This window comes from Rhinatrema bivittatum, chromosome 2 (genome assembly GCF_901001135.1).
Source record: "Rhinatrema bivittatum chromosome 2, aRhiBiv1.1, whole genome shotgun sequence".
NCBI lineage: Eukaryota > Metazoa > Chordata > Amphibia > Gymnophiona > Rhinatrematidae > Rhinatrema > Rhinatrema bivittatum.
The window spans coordinates 288,670,762-288,686,036 of record NC_042616.1 but is presented as its reverse complement, the minus strand read 5'-3'; the positions used below and the strand labels follow the sequence as shown (position 1 = coordinate 288,686,036).

The window sequence follows — 15,275 nt, the reverse complement described above, 5'->3', positions numbered from 1 at the left end:
CCCTGAAACACACACACTACTATCATACCCCATTCACTCACCCACGCAACCATCCAGGGCAGAGGAAGCTAGAACGAAGCACATGCTGCATACAACCAGAGGAACGGCCCACCCTTATACTTTCCTTAAAACTTCTTCCCATGGTAGGTAGTAGCCTTTAAGAGCCTTGAACGCCCTTTTAGGGACCAGATCTTTCTGCCATAATCTCTCAACTTGCGCAGTGCTCTGCATCAACGCTTTCCAATGCGCAAAGACAGGAGCATCACTAGTTTTCCAGTATAACAACACAGTTTTCTTAGCAAGCAACAATGCTGAGGCTAATAAGCGCACACACCCTTGCGGTAACCGGACACTCCTATCCATGATATGCAGGTAGAGTAGCAGCCCAGACCAGGGAATTCCACCCCCCAAGAATATCATCTATGAAATCTGTGATGTCATTCCAAAACCTTTGCAGCTTGAAGCAACCATTGAACATGTGACATAAATCCCCAGGATGGGTATTACATTTAATACAGAATTCAGAGGCCCAGAGCTGCATTTTAACCCCTGAAACCCTTGTAATATATACTCTATGCAGCAGCTTAAACTGGATCACTCTCATATCTGCGGCCAGGAGATACTTATAAATCAAAGCAATGGCTAAACTCATAGAATCAACCTCAGTCTGTACCCCCAAATCCATGCTCCACTGTGCCACTAAATGCGCCATGTGGTAGGAAAGGAAAATTGTTTTTAAATGAGCACAAATTGAAATTTTATTAAATTTAGGAGTAGTATGCAGAAAACTGTCTTCCTCATCCGTGAGAACAACCAGAGACATCTCTCCTGCACAACACTGACCCCATAATGGTGGGCCTGCAGAAAAGCAAAAAATGGACAATTCGGCGACTCCCACTCATCTTGCAATTGCTGGAATGAAAACCAACAAGGAATGTCCGGATCCACCAAGGATACCAAATTATGCAGCCCCTTATGGGCCCACTCCCGAAACACAGAACTATGAAGCCCAAGAAAAACTCTGAATTCCCCAGCAGGATAAGAAAAGGTGATACCTGAGCATCATGCCTCAGTAGATCTCACCACCACAACCATGCTTTCCTAACAGCTACTAACCAGAAAGCAGAGACTCCTAAAGATGCATGAGTTTTCTGCCTCGCATGTACCAAATTAATTGCTAGGTAAGGATAAGTCCAATCCACATCAGGCCTTCCACATCAAACTTCCTCTTGCCTGAAGTCCATTCCTGCAGTAAACAAAGGAAACAAGCTGCGTTGTACACTCTCAAGTCCAACAGACCAATCCCTCCCTTCTTCCTATCCAGTCTCAGCACAAAATAACAAATTCAAGCCCTTCTATCATTCCATACAAACGATCTGAACAGTGACCAGAGTATCCACACTCTTTTACTGACAAATCCACAAGGGCACCAAACCAATAAATACAATCAGAGGTCCTAGGCAAGTTTACATGCCATACTGTATTTTTCTTTTATACAATCTTTACAACAGTGTTTCAAACATACAATTTTTTACACATATGGACCACTTTACCATATGTCACCTATTGTAATCCCACCATGTTACCTAAAATATCTCATACCCTATTCATGGTTTACCCTTCAATCATCCCATTCATACCATTCACACATACCTCACATAAAACCATATCCATACTAAAACATACTTTGCAAAGTACAACTACAGTTGTCTCAGATAGTAGATTAATAACAACTGCAGTGTAGGACATAATTATTTTATAACCAGGAGACATTCGTGTTTCCAGTATACTTGAATTGCCTGATATAATGATTTAAGTATTGTGAAAAAATAGTATTATAGTATAAAAATACATTGTATCAAAGTTGATTTAGGTTATACTGAGACAACTGTAGTTATACTTTGCAAAGTATGTTTTAGTATGGATATGGTTTTATGTGAGGTATGTGTGAATGGTATGAATGGGATGATTGAAGGGTAAAGCATGAATGGGGTATATGATATGATATTTTAGGTAACATGGTGGGATTACAATAGATGATATATGGTAAAGTGGTCCATATGTGTAAAAAATTGTATGTTTGAAACACTGTTGTAAACAGATTGTATAAAAAAAAAATACAGTATGGCATGTAAACTTGCCTAGGACCTCTGATTGTATTTATTGGTTTGCTGAGTTTTCAGAGGATATGCATGTTATGTTTACCTTATGAAATCCACAAGGGCACCATTTGTAAGGGGTACAACACTTTGGTGAGAACAACCATTTTAACCAAAGCACTCCTTCGCAGCAACAACAGAGGTAAGGATTTCCACTGCTGGAGGAGAGACACTTTATCTTGACAAGAATCGCATTAAAATTAAGAGAACAAAGTTTCCTCCTCAGTACGAGCTAAATGAATACCCAAGTAACAAAACCTGTGCTTAGCCCATTGTAGCGGAAAGGGGCCCACCCAACGGTCTATCAATGCAATATGAAAGAAAAAGGCTTCAGACTTATCATAATTAATCCACAGTCCGGAAAAACCCCCAAAGTCATTGATAGTGCTAATAATCTCCCAGTGACACCGTTGCGGATTCCCAATGAAAAGAGATCATCTGCGAACATGCTCAGCTTTAATTCCTTGCATTTAATCCAAATCCCCTGAAAGGAGGACAAACTATGAAGCTTAACCGCGAGAAGCTCCAAACCAAGTACAAAAAAAGCAAGGGGGATAAAGGACACTTCTGTCTGGTGCTCTGCCCGAGCTCAAAAACATCCGACAAAGACCCATTTACCAATATCTGCGCTAGCGGCTTATGATATAAAAGTCACACCTACTGAAAAAATGAACCCCCAACTTTAAATTTCTCCAGCACCCACTGCAGATAAGGCCATTCAACATAATCAAATGCCTTTTCAGCATCAAGCCTGGCCAGCAGACTATCCCCATTGCCAACTTTAGCTGCCTGAATAGCCATATAAGCCTTCTAGATGTTAGCAAGCTTCCCCCTAACAAAGCCTGTGTAATCCAGGACCATTTGATTTGCATCTAATGTAGGAAGATCGGTATATAAAAACAAAAAATAAATAAATAAATAAATTTGGAAAATAATCAGCTACTTTACCCTTCACAATTCGGCTTTCGGAAATCACATAATACTGAAACCTTATTGATTTCTCTTTCTGATATCATACTAAGAGGCTTAGATCAAAGCAACTCATACTTATTAATCCTACTTGATATATCGACGGCATTCGATACTATAAATCATGAATCCTTGATTTCAAGACTCTAGGAAATTGGGTTAACAGATTCAACCCTGGTATGGTTTAAATCCTATCTTACCAACAGATCTTTCAAAGTGAAATTAGGAACAGTGGAGTCGGACACAGTTAATCTTTCCACCGGGGTTCCCCAGGGCTCCTCCTTGTCGCCCACACTTTTTAATATATATATGGCCCCACTTTGCAAATTCTTATCAGGACTAGGATTGGTCCACTTTCTATATGCCGACAATGTGCAGATTCTGCTGCCAATCAAAGACTCATTACAATCAACTCTGAAATTATGGGAAATATATTTTTCAGCTATAAAACAATTGCTTACTCACATGTCACTTTCACTAAATTATAAAATGGAAATTTTGTTTATTTGTAACAAAATTACGGAAAAGATTGTAACAGACATTAATCTTAGTCCGTCCTACAATATAACACATGATGTTAGAGATCTTGGCTGTATTCTGGATACAGAACTGAATATGAAAGCTTTCATTAAGGCAATAACTAAGGAAGGTTTTTATAAATTACAAATTTTGAAAAAACTAAAACCACTTTTACACAGTAATGACTTCCGAACTGTCTTGCAGGCTCTTCTGTTAACGAAACTTGATTATTGTAATGCTCTCCTGTTGGGACTTCCCGCTTCAACGATCCGTCCATTGCAGCTGCTGCAAAATGCAGCAGCACGGCTTCTGACTAATACAAGGAAATATGATCATGTCACCCCAATATTGAAAGAGCTTCATTGGTTACCTGTACAGTTTTGGATCCAATACAAATGTCTGTCTTTAATTCACAAATCGGTCTATGGCAACAATGCAGAATGGTTAATTGCATCCCTTCACATCCACACCCCTCAACGAAACCTCAGGTCCTTGGGAAAAGCCTTATTATCCATTCCATCACCAAAATTAGCCCACCTGACCTCAGAGAAAGAGCATTATCATTGGCAGGTCTAGCACATTGGAATTCACTCCCCCTCAATATTCGGCTCGAGACAAATGCAAACACATTAAAAAAAACCTTGAAGATGTGGCTATTTGAACAGGCATATATTCAAATAAGTTAAGTCCAGAGTATAGTTTCCTCCCTGTTTATTTTATGTTATAACCATGGAACTAGTCCATGGGAATGCTTTTATTTTATTTGAAATTGTTTTAGTTTATTTAATACTATTGTAACTTGTAATTTGAATGGGAGTTATTTTATTTTGATATTATATTTTATTTTTGGGCAATGTATATTAGGCTTTTAACTTTGTAGTTAATTTTACATTTCTTGAAGAACTATTTTAGGCTTTATTTATGAATTGTTTAAAAACTTGTAAACCAGCTTGAAGTTATTGCGAAAGTTTCGGTATATAAAAATGGTTAAATAAATAAGACCACACCCCCAATCACCAAATTCAACCGGGAGGCCAGGATGGCTGCTAAAATTTTAATGTCCTGATTCAAGAGAGATATGGGCCTGTAAGACTAAGGCAGCAAAGGGTCTTTACCTGGCTTAGCTAGCAGAGTAACAGTCGCAAGATTATGATCCCTTTCAAACTCTCCCTTCTCCTTGGCTGTATGGAGCATATTTTTAAGAGGAGTGAGACAAAAATCTCCCAAAAGTTTATAAAACACAGTCCCGAAGCCTTCCATCCTGGGTGCTTTAACAATCTTCAAACGTGCAATGGCGTTCCAGATCTCCCCCTCAGATATAGGAGCGCCCAGCACCCACCGCTTACTGTCTCCCAATTGAGGCAGAGTAAGGCCCTGGAAAAAAGACTGCCTTGTGAGCTCATTACCAGACCTAGCCATATACAACTTTTTATAATATGCCTCAAAAGCCTTAAGAATGTGAGGTGTGGAAGAATGTTTGTGAGTCATAGTACAAGCGGGACACAATACCTTTGGCACAAGAGTTGTACTTAACCAAACGGGGCAAGCTACCTGATTTGTTCCCCCACTGATAAAGTTTATACTTGAGATGCAACTAATTTTGCTGGGCCCTCGCCTCCAAAATAGCATTAAGCTCCCTTTTGGTGACAAACAGCCTCTCCTTCAACTGCTGTGAAAGGTCTTTCACATGTAACTGCTTTAGCGCTGCAATATTTTTAGTTAATTCTAGAACTTTGGCATTTCTAACTTTTTTAACCCCGGCTAAATCGGCAATAATATGTCCCCGCTTAACTGCTTTTGCAGCATTCCAAAATCCCATGGGGTCAGTATCAGGGAGCAAATTAAACTCAACATATTCCTTCCAGTTACTGTGTAAATAACCAGCAAATGCTTTATCATGGTACAGATGCGGGGGCATTGACCACCTCCGAGGCCCAGGTAAAACATCCATCAATGCCACCACAGTCGTCACCACAGCATGGTCAGAGAATGGGACAGCTCAAATGGAGCTAGAGAGCAGCTTGTTAAATAACATTTCAGAGACAAGACTAAAATCAATACATAAAATATACATTGTGAATATGAGAACAGAACGTGAACTCTTTATCATCCACTTGTAGAAAGTACCAATTGTCAATCAGTTTTTCTGAGCAATAGAGAATAGTAAAAACATGAGAGAGGAATATAGTCCAGCAGCTCAGTGACGACACTAGGAGAGGAGGATGGCATAGCCCTGTGAAGAAACTATCCTTCAATGTGAAGAGCAAAACAGATATCCGGAGCTTCCGTTCTGAAAACCCGGGACAAGTAGAAAAATACAACGGACGCAAAACTTAGAAAAACATAACAGACCAAGTCCTTGGGTCATCACTGGTGATTCAACAAGTCCAACAGCTGTGGAAATAAACTGATCCAACGGGAAGACTCATTTGTAAGATAATGGAAAGCCCTTCGCCCGACTGCCGTGCCCACCATTCAGACAAGCTGGACAACAAATCCTTGGCCTCAGCACTCATGGCCAAAAGTCGCGACTCCCCATTATAGAAGACTTTAAGCTGAGCTGGGAATTGCAGGGAGAAGCGCACCCCCCCCCCCCCCCCCCCCCCCCCCCCGTGGTAGCTGGGCACTTCTATCCATGATATGCAGGTAGAGTAGCAGCCCAGACCAGGGAATTCACCCCCTAAGAATATCATCTAGGAAATCTGTGATGTCATCCCAAAACCCATTTTGTCATCTCCGCTGCAAATTTTGTCAGCATCAGCTTTCTTCGTGTGCCCAGCCATTTGCACCACGACAGCAGCCGCCAAATTACCCTCATGTTTCTCCGCTGGTGCCGCTTAAAAAGAGGACCGACTTAGGCAGGAAACTTAGAATACATTTAAAACACCACTGGCTTCAAGGGAGCAGGACAGGAGAGCAGCTTATCACAATGATGTCATCGCCATGTCCCCAGTATATCCCTTTTTTCATTAGGCTTTCATTCTACAATTTATATCCTGCATATTCCACTTAGAAGAGAGAGTGCATCCATAGAGGATTGTACATATCCAAAACAAATGTCAAAACTTGAGCAAGCAAATTAGGTCTTGATGTGCCTAAATTTTTAAGAAGCCTGAAAAATTGTGGAGTCAGCTTTCACAGTCCCTGTGAGAAAGACAGTGAGCCTCGGCCATGGCTCAGCAGTGACTCAGGGTGTATGCTTAATGAATTATGGAGGGAATTATAGATCTGTGACCCTTGGTCAAAAACTATTACTGTGATGACTGGAATACATAGGAAGTGACGTAAAAATAGTGGGAAATCCCAGATAATGGAGGCGATCAGCGCCATAGCCCTAATAGGGCTTGAAATCCAAAGACGCAGGCAAAAACTACTAGGTCAAAGAACCTAGCATAAGAGCCATCCACTATCTTCAAACACTTGTTTTCTTAGAAACTTTTCCTGAGAAGCTTGAGCATCCATGTACATTTTCTTTTCAAGCAAGTGTTCAATTTTGTGTGTAATATAAGTATATTCTTAATCGTTCCTATATATGTTGACAGGCCATGCAAGATGCTTTGGCTGAGCTTCCTCAGTGGTATGGTGTGAAAGCAATGCAAGCAAACTGGATAGGAGATTGCACCGGTTGTTATTATGACTTCATGTTGAAGGTAGGTCACTAGTTGTTATCTGGCATCATGATTGTAAGGGTAACCTGGAGTTTCTTCACTTTCACTGACTGTCTTAATCATAGACAGTCAGTGAAAGACTCTTTAGCATATCCTTTCCTTAGTAAATGGCAGTTGTGCTGAAATCTCTGAACTTTCTATGCCGTAAAAGTCTCACAAGGTGTCATTTAGGAGGATACTGCAAGATCGAATGTTGGGAGCAGTTGTAACACACAACTTTGTGGCAGTAGCAGAGTTATTTATTAATAGAGGATTTTTCCAGAATCTCCATCTCCATTGTAGAATTTTCACCAGGGCTCAGAAAAACTAGATTAAATACATTTTAGTATAATGACTTCTTGCTTTCTACTGGTATGCTTTTGAAAATGTCATTATATTCATTATTATTGTACTAACACAGGCCACCATAGAACTGTTCTTACTAAGCAGGCATGTGGTCATACTCGATGATGATGACATCCTCCAAAAATATTCAGTGAATATTAGATCAGTACCAGATGTAATGATGTAGTGTGCCAGGGATGTAACCCTCAAAGCCAAGAGCGGGTGGTGCACAGGTAAGTCAAAACTGGCAGGTGCCAACTAGAGCAAAGATAGGAATCTATCTATAACATTCACCTTCCCTTTGGGTTGAGCCCTCAGGTGCTGGTGGCCAGTAGGATTTAGGCAGGAGCAATAGGAACCACAAGTTGCACACTGAGGTAAAATAGAACCCAAGCCTGAAGACCTGAAGACACCCACAGAAGCAGTGTTGGACCACTTCAGGAGAACTGAATACACAAAGCAACAAAGGACCGTTGGCTACATGAAGCAATCTAGGAATGAACAGGAACACAATGTAGGACTGAGTCTGTCCAAAGACCAAACTCTGGCAAAATGCAAATTGTGAGCCTGGAATTATCGATGCCCAAACAGGAACAAGATGGCCACCAGAAGGAAGTATGGGCCATAGAGCTGGAAGTACCAAACAGACCAGGTCATTTATCAAAGTGCTATATGGCATTTTTGCATGCGGTAAGCCCCTTTAACACATGCGAAAACGCCTTAACGCCTGCAAAAGCACATTAACGCATGGTGCAATGCAAATCAGAAAAAAGGGAGGAGTTTGGGGCATGATTTGTGACCAAGTGGGCTGGGTTCACAATTTTGCAAAGCCATATCGCACAGCTTTAATGCGTATTTTAACTACACCTTTTTTATTTGCGTAAAGCCATGCAATAGGGCTTTATCACACTTGCAATGTTTTCGCAAATGCTGTTTTAAGCTCCTTGAGAGCCAGCCTAGCTATCAGGACCCTTCTACAACAAGAGAGAGAGACTGACTAGCCATAATGCCCTCATCCTAGGTAGGTATTTATACCTCTATAGGAGGCCCACCTAGTAACTCGAGGTGAGGTTTAGGTATTAGTGTAGGGGTTAGGGGCCACTTTGACATTCAAAATGAGATGTACGAACAGAACAGTGCTCTCTTGTGAAGATTTGATGACCTTCGGAGAGAGGAAACTCACCCAAAGATGAGATTTGTGCAATTCATATTCTCTCTCTCTCAAAACTACTAAACATGGTCTCTCCAGTGGTTATATGTAGGAAATACAACAATTCTGGCACTTATCGCAAAGTGCAAAAAAGTTTTCAATTGTGAAAAACTGCCTATTACCATAAAACACGCCCCCTTTCCTATCGCATGCGATATTTAGTGCATTTTGATAAATCCAGGCCAGAGAGTCCAAGAAGCCCTCTTTGGCAGGAGGCAAGAACTACCCAACAGGGAAATGAACAAGTTGATAAGGATTAATGAACCCAGAATTGATACACAGCTGTGTGCTTTTTTCCCCCCCCCCCCCCCTAATCTTTGTAATTATGTTAACAGAGATGTTTCTGAAATTTAGTGTCTTATTACATGAACTGCCATGTTCTGACATACTGGTAGCTACCCCAGAAAAGTAATTAATATTTTTAACATCATTGTGTTTATTGTAAAGTTAGAATTATTTACGTAAGTAAAGTAATTACATCATATACATGTCACAACAGAAAAATTGCTTGTATATTACTGTATTAAGTATGGAGTCCAATTGCTTATTTTGCACATTGATTTTTTTTTATCGCTGAAAACAAATGAAAGGATTCCAAATTCATATTTTTCAGTGGTGATAGTTATAAACACCAGTATTTTCCATCTCCATAATCTACCAACATATCTTGAACTAACTGAAGAATCAAGGTGTGTATGTGCATTTCTAGTTCCTAAAGTTAAGTATCCTACTAGCGAAGAGTAGCTGATCAATTTAATTTAGCAATAAAGGATTGATCATCTAGTATAAAATTCCTATCTTAAATATAGATTTCTATCTCATCAGGAACAGAAATTTCTGCTATATTCAATATAAAACTTGGCACAATATCTTAAAGCATTTAATTTTAATACAGCCACACAAAACGTGTGGTGAAGACCCAACTTTTCCATATCCCCTTCAGCATCAGTTATCTGCTGCCTTATAAATTTGCGTCAACATTTCTAGAGTGTGCCATTGTCTCTTATTATCTTAAATTGCAGCTCCACAAATATGGATAATGCATGCCCTTTGGAAACTTCCTGCAAAATGATAGCCCAGTCTTCCTCTGGCAGTGGTGAATAAATGAGCTTATTGGTGATTTATGTAAAATAACTCTCAAAGCTTCCAGCTCCATCTTAGTGTTTTGTATAACACGAGGCGAACCCTTTTAAAGTTTTCGCTTCCAAAGAGAAGTTTCTCAAGTAGGTTTTTCTTGAAAGAAATGCGATTATCTGCAAAAATACATAGAATGGAAAGCTAAGAATATTAAATATAAAAAAAAGTAGTTTTATTTTTATCAGCATTTATTTACAAAAGTGGTTAAATACAACAGGAAAAGAAAGCATTTTTTTCTGGTTAAATTGTACCCAGTGTATTCCTCTTAATAAAACAAGCTCCAGACAAAATGAAGAATAGGTTGTGAGTCACAAAATGTTCTGATAACAGTAATTGCTTCTCCACTGAAAGAGCATGTCTGGACTTTGAATAGATGTAAAATGAATGCTTATGAGTAAATGTGAGAGAAAAAAAAACACACCAGTTTATGAATTTAGCAAAAGACAAATGTGGTTCATAACAAATCAGCATGAATTCCTGCAAACAGTACAGACAAGAGAATCTAATAAAATGCGTGAAGAACAGCAGCTCTACTTGTTTAGTAGTAAAGTTGAAGTGAGTGACATTCTTGCAATTACTCGAGAAGTGCTAGAGTGCTTGGCGTTAGTCATTCTGGAGCACTGAAACACTTGCAAGAGGGGAAGGGAAATGGGCAGAGGTGGTCAAATTACAGAAAAGGATCTTCCTGCTTCATACAAAAGTACACTTAGCACTGGTATGGAAGAAGTAAAAACTAAGAAAGGGTTTAGTTTCGGTACATGGGGGCTGTTCATTCTGACTGAATTGTGTAATTCATTTTGAACAGTGCTTTCAAATTCTTCGAGGGAGCACATTGACACATACTTTTAGCACATGCACACACCGTACGACAGTCTCTGAAGTAGAGAGAGGAGAAGGAATATTATTACGGTGATGACACCGGATTACACCGGTATATTAAGGAACAGAAAGTTAAATGGCTTCTTGTGGGTCACCTACGAAATCTGAGGTTATGAGTGCCCCAGTGACTATTTATTTGTTTTATTTATTTATTTAAAGCTTTTCTATACCGGCATTCATGATACAGTCATATCAGGCCGGTTTACAGGTAACAGGGGGTGTAATAACCTTAAGCAAATAACAAGTGGAAAGGTACAAAAAGTTACAATAAAACAGGGTAATTGGAACTGGAGAAGGAATGAAACGAGTAGGAGTAACTTACATTAATTTTACAGTAAAAAAAACTATTTACATAGTGCTGAAAGCTCTCTTAATAGTTTTCTTAATAGTTGTTGTTGTGAAGAGTCAGTTAGAATCGGAAAAGGCTACACCAGCGCTTCCACTAACAGCTAACCAGCCAAGTTTGTTTGTATTTATTTATTTATTAAAAAAGCATTTCTATCCCAGCTTTCTCAAAAATAAAGGCAGCTCAGAATAAAACATTCACAGGCCTTATATACAGACAACACAAGTTTCAAATATTCCATGTGATAAATAAAATAAAATATATAAATTGAAAGGATTGCGGTAGTGAGTGTACATAACCCAGAATGGGTATAAGACTGGCAAACCAGGAGAAACAAAACAATAAGGACTGAATTCCTCCCAAGCCAACCATGCCTTGCTGGGCCTTTAAAGGAAAAGACTGCGAGGCAGCAAAGTGAGGAAAGTGGTGAGGTCCCAGTAGGGAGCATGAAGAGGTCTGGAAGAAATGGGGAAGTACCAGAGAAATACCAGAGGTCAGTGTTTCCCAAGACCACAGAACTGAGCCAAAAGCCAGATGCCCCAATAAACTGAATTACAAAGTGCGGAAAGAGAGAGCCATGATAAGATCTGTTGCACCTATATATGGCCCCTTTGAAGACACTAGAGTATGTTCTAGACTTTTAACAAGGAATTTTCCAACATGGAAGGTTCAGGAAAAATGCAGGGGTTGTGTGGAATTTAGTGATGGACTGGATAATTCTTTGACCTCCTCCCCCCACCCTTCTAAAGGGATGGTGCAAGGGGCAGGAAAAAAAGGAGCTTCCACGAAGCATTTGATTTAGTTCTAGAGAGTGTTCTGTTGAAAAAGCTGAGAGACAGTTAAGGAGCAGCAAGGAAGTGTTGTTCTAGCATGGGCTTCCAGTGTCTTTGTGAAGGATAACCAGAAACACCAGAAGAAATTGGAGAGATTGGTCTTGGGGCAGCTCATTGAAGTGTGAGTACTTGGAGAAATTTTGAGAGAGATTCTTATCTTCTTTTCAGTTCCTTAATGGATTGAACAATAGCGGACCAGTAGAAGGAGGAATAGATTTTCAGGGTATTGAAAAGATGTACGTTGCATACGACCTGTGCATATGAAAGTGATTTTGAAGATTTTAGATTTTTTTTCTTTGCTGTGGATTTGTATGGTATTTGTTGTGTATTTGCTGAAACTTGGATAATTTCTTTTTCAGTACATTTTCTTTGGAGCACTAACTCTGGAGAAAACATTTTTTTTTTTATAACACCCTCTCAGTGGCCTTGCAGGAGTGCCCTGCCCCCTTTCCACAGAATCCCTCCCAGTGTGAGTGAACCAGGACTAGGAAGTGTGATCTTATCCCAGTGGTGGGGGTGTTACACTTCTGTTTATTCCTGAAATACATAACCAACAGACTCTCTGATTGTTGTGTCCGTCGGTTCCCGACGCCCTCTCTCCGCCCTCCTTACCTCTTTGGCGCCTCCCTCTTTGTCCGCGGGAAGATTGGCTGCCACGGCGTTCTGCCAAAGTCCTCCGGCGTCCCAGGACCGGCTAGACGCTGCAAACCGCCATGTTTCCTGGAGGCCTAGGGGCGCACGAGCGGCGTGGCCCCGACCTGAAGTACCGGCGATGGCGCGAACCTCGGGGGCGACCCCCAAAGATGACGTCACCCAAGACAGATATATAAGGTCTAAGAATTTGCTAACACATCAAGTTAGCAAGGAAAGGCATGACTACGGACTCGCTTCGACTTTCCAAGCTACTCTGCCTCCTCGGAGTTAGCAAGGGTTACTCTACCTAAGCTACTCTGCCTCCTCAGTCTTACTAGGGGTACCCGCTCCTCAGGGGCCTCGCTCTCTCCTTTGTTTTTCAGGTGACAGTCTGGAACCGGTACTCACTCCTCGAGGGCCCTTGGTCCCAGACTTACTCGGTACTCTCTTCTGCCTGGAAGTCATCACTGCCAACTACATCAGTGAGTTACCATCGCTCTCTCAGAGCTTTCCCTGGAACCAGGTACTCGCTCCTCGAGGGCCTATACATTCCAGCTCCTGGGCTTCTATGAGACATTGTGTGAGTGTTTCCATCTGGTTCAGTACATGAACTCTGCATACCCTGCCTACTCACTATATTTCAGTTTCTCTACAGCTCAGCCTCCAGGGATTGCTGTTCCAGTATCTGAGGGACTACAGCCCAGCTGGGCATTCCAGCTCACCACTGCCACCTCTGGTGGTTCAGTATACTGTCTAATAAAAGAAGTAGTTTGTGTCTGTCTCCATACTCTGAGCCTGACCGGTGGTCCCTTTTGTGATCTTCCCCCGGGGGCGTGGTCATCTGCCACTGGTCCAAGGATCCACCCACAACTCTCCTTAAATAAAAACAGATTGCTAATCCCAAGCAGACTGTTAACTCCGAACTGAACACTGATGTCTCTACTGACCTGGCTTTTCCTTGGAAGTACTGCCACTCAAAAGAACAAAAAATAAATATATATAGTAAATTGTTGCTTTAGGGAAAAAAATAATTTTGTGTGAAAGCAATTGCGATGACTGAAAAAATTCTTTTGGTTAAACATATGACAGATTGGGGCTGATGCACTACCGTTCGCAGCGACCAGTGACCAGTTTAACACATGATTGAACGTGCGTCCATAACCCCCGATGCAATACAGGTATTGGTGCATCCAAAACGTGTGCCCAAATCACCACATAGCAAATGGTGCTTCACATGTAGATGAGGCTATTAGCTAATCCCCACAATGCAAGAAATTTCCCGTGCATCCAATACATCCACTGCAACGCAATAAATTTTACGCCAGCCTGGGGTTGGCGTAAAGATATGCCATGCTCAAGGGCGCATTGAAAAAAAAGTAAAGTCCTGCTTTCTGTGATTCCTACTAATAGTATCGTAGCGATACTAAATAGGAGGAATCAAATAAAGCAGATCTAGTTTAAACAAAAAAGGTTTTTGAAAAAAAAAAAATAGACACCCACAAGATACACGGTCCAGGCCGTGTATCTTATGTGTGTCTATGCCAGTAGCAGGAGAAAACGGACACTCGTAGATTGAGTATCTGTTTTCCCAACCCGCTTGACAGCTACCTCTCCTGTGCTCCCAATGCCAAGGAGGTGCTAGGGACACACACATTTTCCCTAGCGCCTCCTTTTTTACGTGACCCCTAATTTAAATATTGGATCGCGTGCCCAGGAGAAGTGGGTGGACGTATGTTAGGAAAACAGGTGCTCAACACTAAGCACCCATTTTCTGCGCACAAATATTGCCTTGGCTCCCTTGTGTGTATTATTAGAAAAAAGAGAGCAAGCAGTGAAGGACATGCAAATATTTTTAATCTATGAGACTTTAAAGTCATATTTGAATGTTGCTCCCAACAGAAAATTCAGACTTTAATCTCAGCAAATTCTAAAAGGAAATGTCTTCAAATAAAATTGAAATATAGTGTTAGATTGAAATGGCTCACTTTTCCTTAGCCCATCATCATACTATATATATCAAGAAGTTATGTTATTTTTATTCATCCTAGGGCAAGATTTCCCAAACTGTGGGACGTGACCCTAGATTGGATTACAAAACTATCTGCTAGAATCTTGAGTGTGTACTAGTGAATTTAAAATAAATAAAATGCACAGCCAGTTCTGTGTATTCTTTGTAATGTGAGCTGTCTACCATGTAGACAGCTCACATTACAAAGATGTTGAGTGACTGACTGGCAAGTACAATGGTGCCTCTACCTGGGACAAAAACAGCTGTCGTTCATCCTCTTTCACCCACTTCTGGCCCAAAGAGCAATGTGGTTCTACCATCTCTCTTCCCTTCCCTTCCCCAGTCGTCAGCTGCCATCAATCTGAGACTAAGCAAAATGTTCCCACTGTTTTCCTCACCAGTCATCACCACCGATTTGAAGCCAACAGGAGGAGAAGGTGAGTGGCGATGCCTTGAACTGCATCCTCCTCTGATACTCCAGATCCAGGCAGCATACTCAGTTCAAAACACAACACTCCATCTCTGGGTTGAAGAGAGAGGTGAATACAGCCTGAGGCATCTCTGCTTTTCTCCTCCTACCTGCTCTGAGT

The 15,275-nt window shown here is 40.9% G+C and overlaps 1 protein-coding gene across 1 annotated transcript in view; it reads left to right on the top strand.

The window, feature by feature from the left end:
• Positions 1 to 15,275, top strand: part of LARS2 (leucyl-tRNA synthetase 2, mitochondrial) — a 267,199-nt gene that overhangs the window by 121,168 nt on the left and 130,756 nt on the right. Inside the window, 1 exon segment of the mRNA XM_029589600.1 lies at positions 7,190 to 7,297. Coding sequence (XP_029445460.1) covers positions 7,190 to 7,297 — 108 coding nt within the window.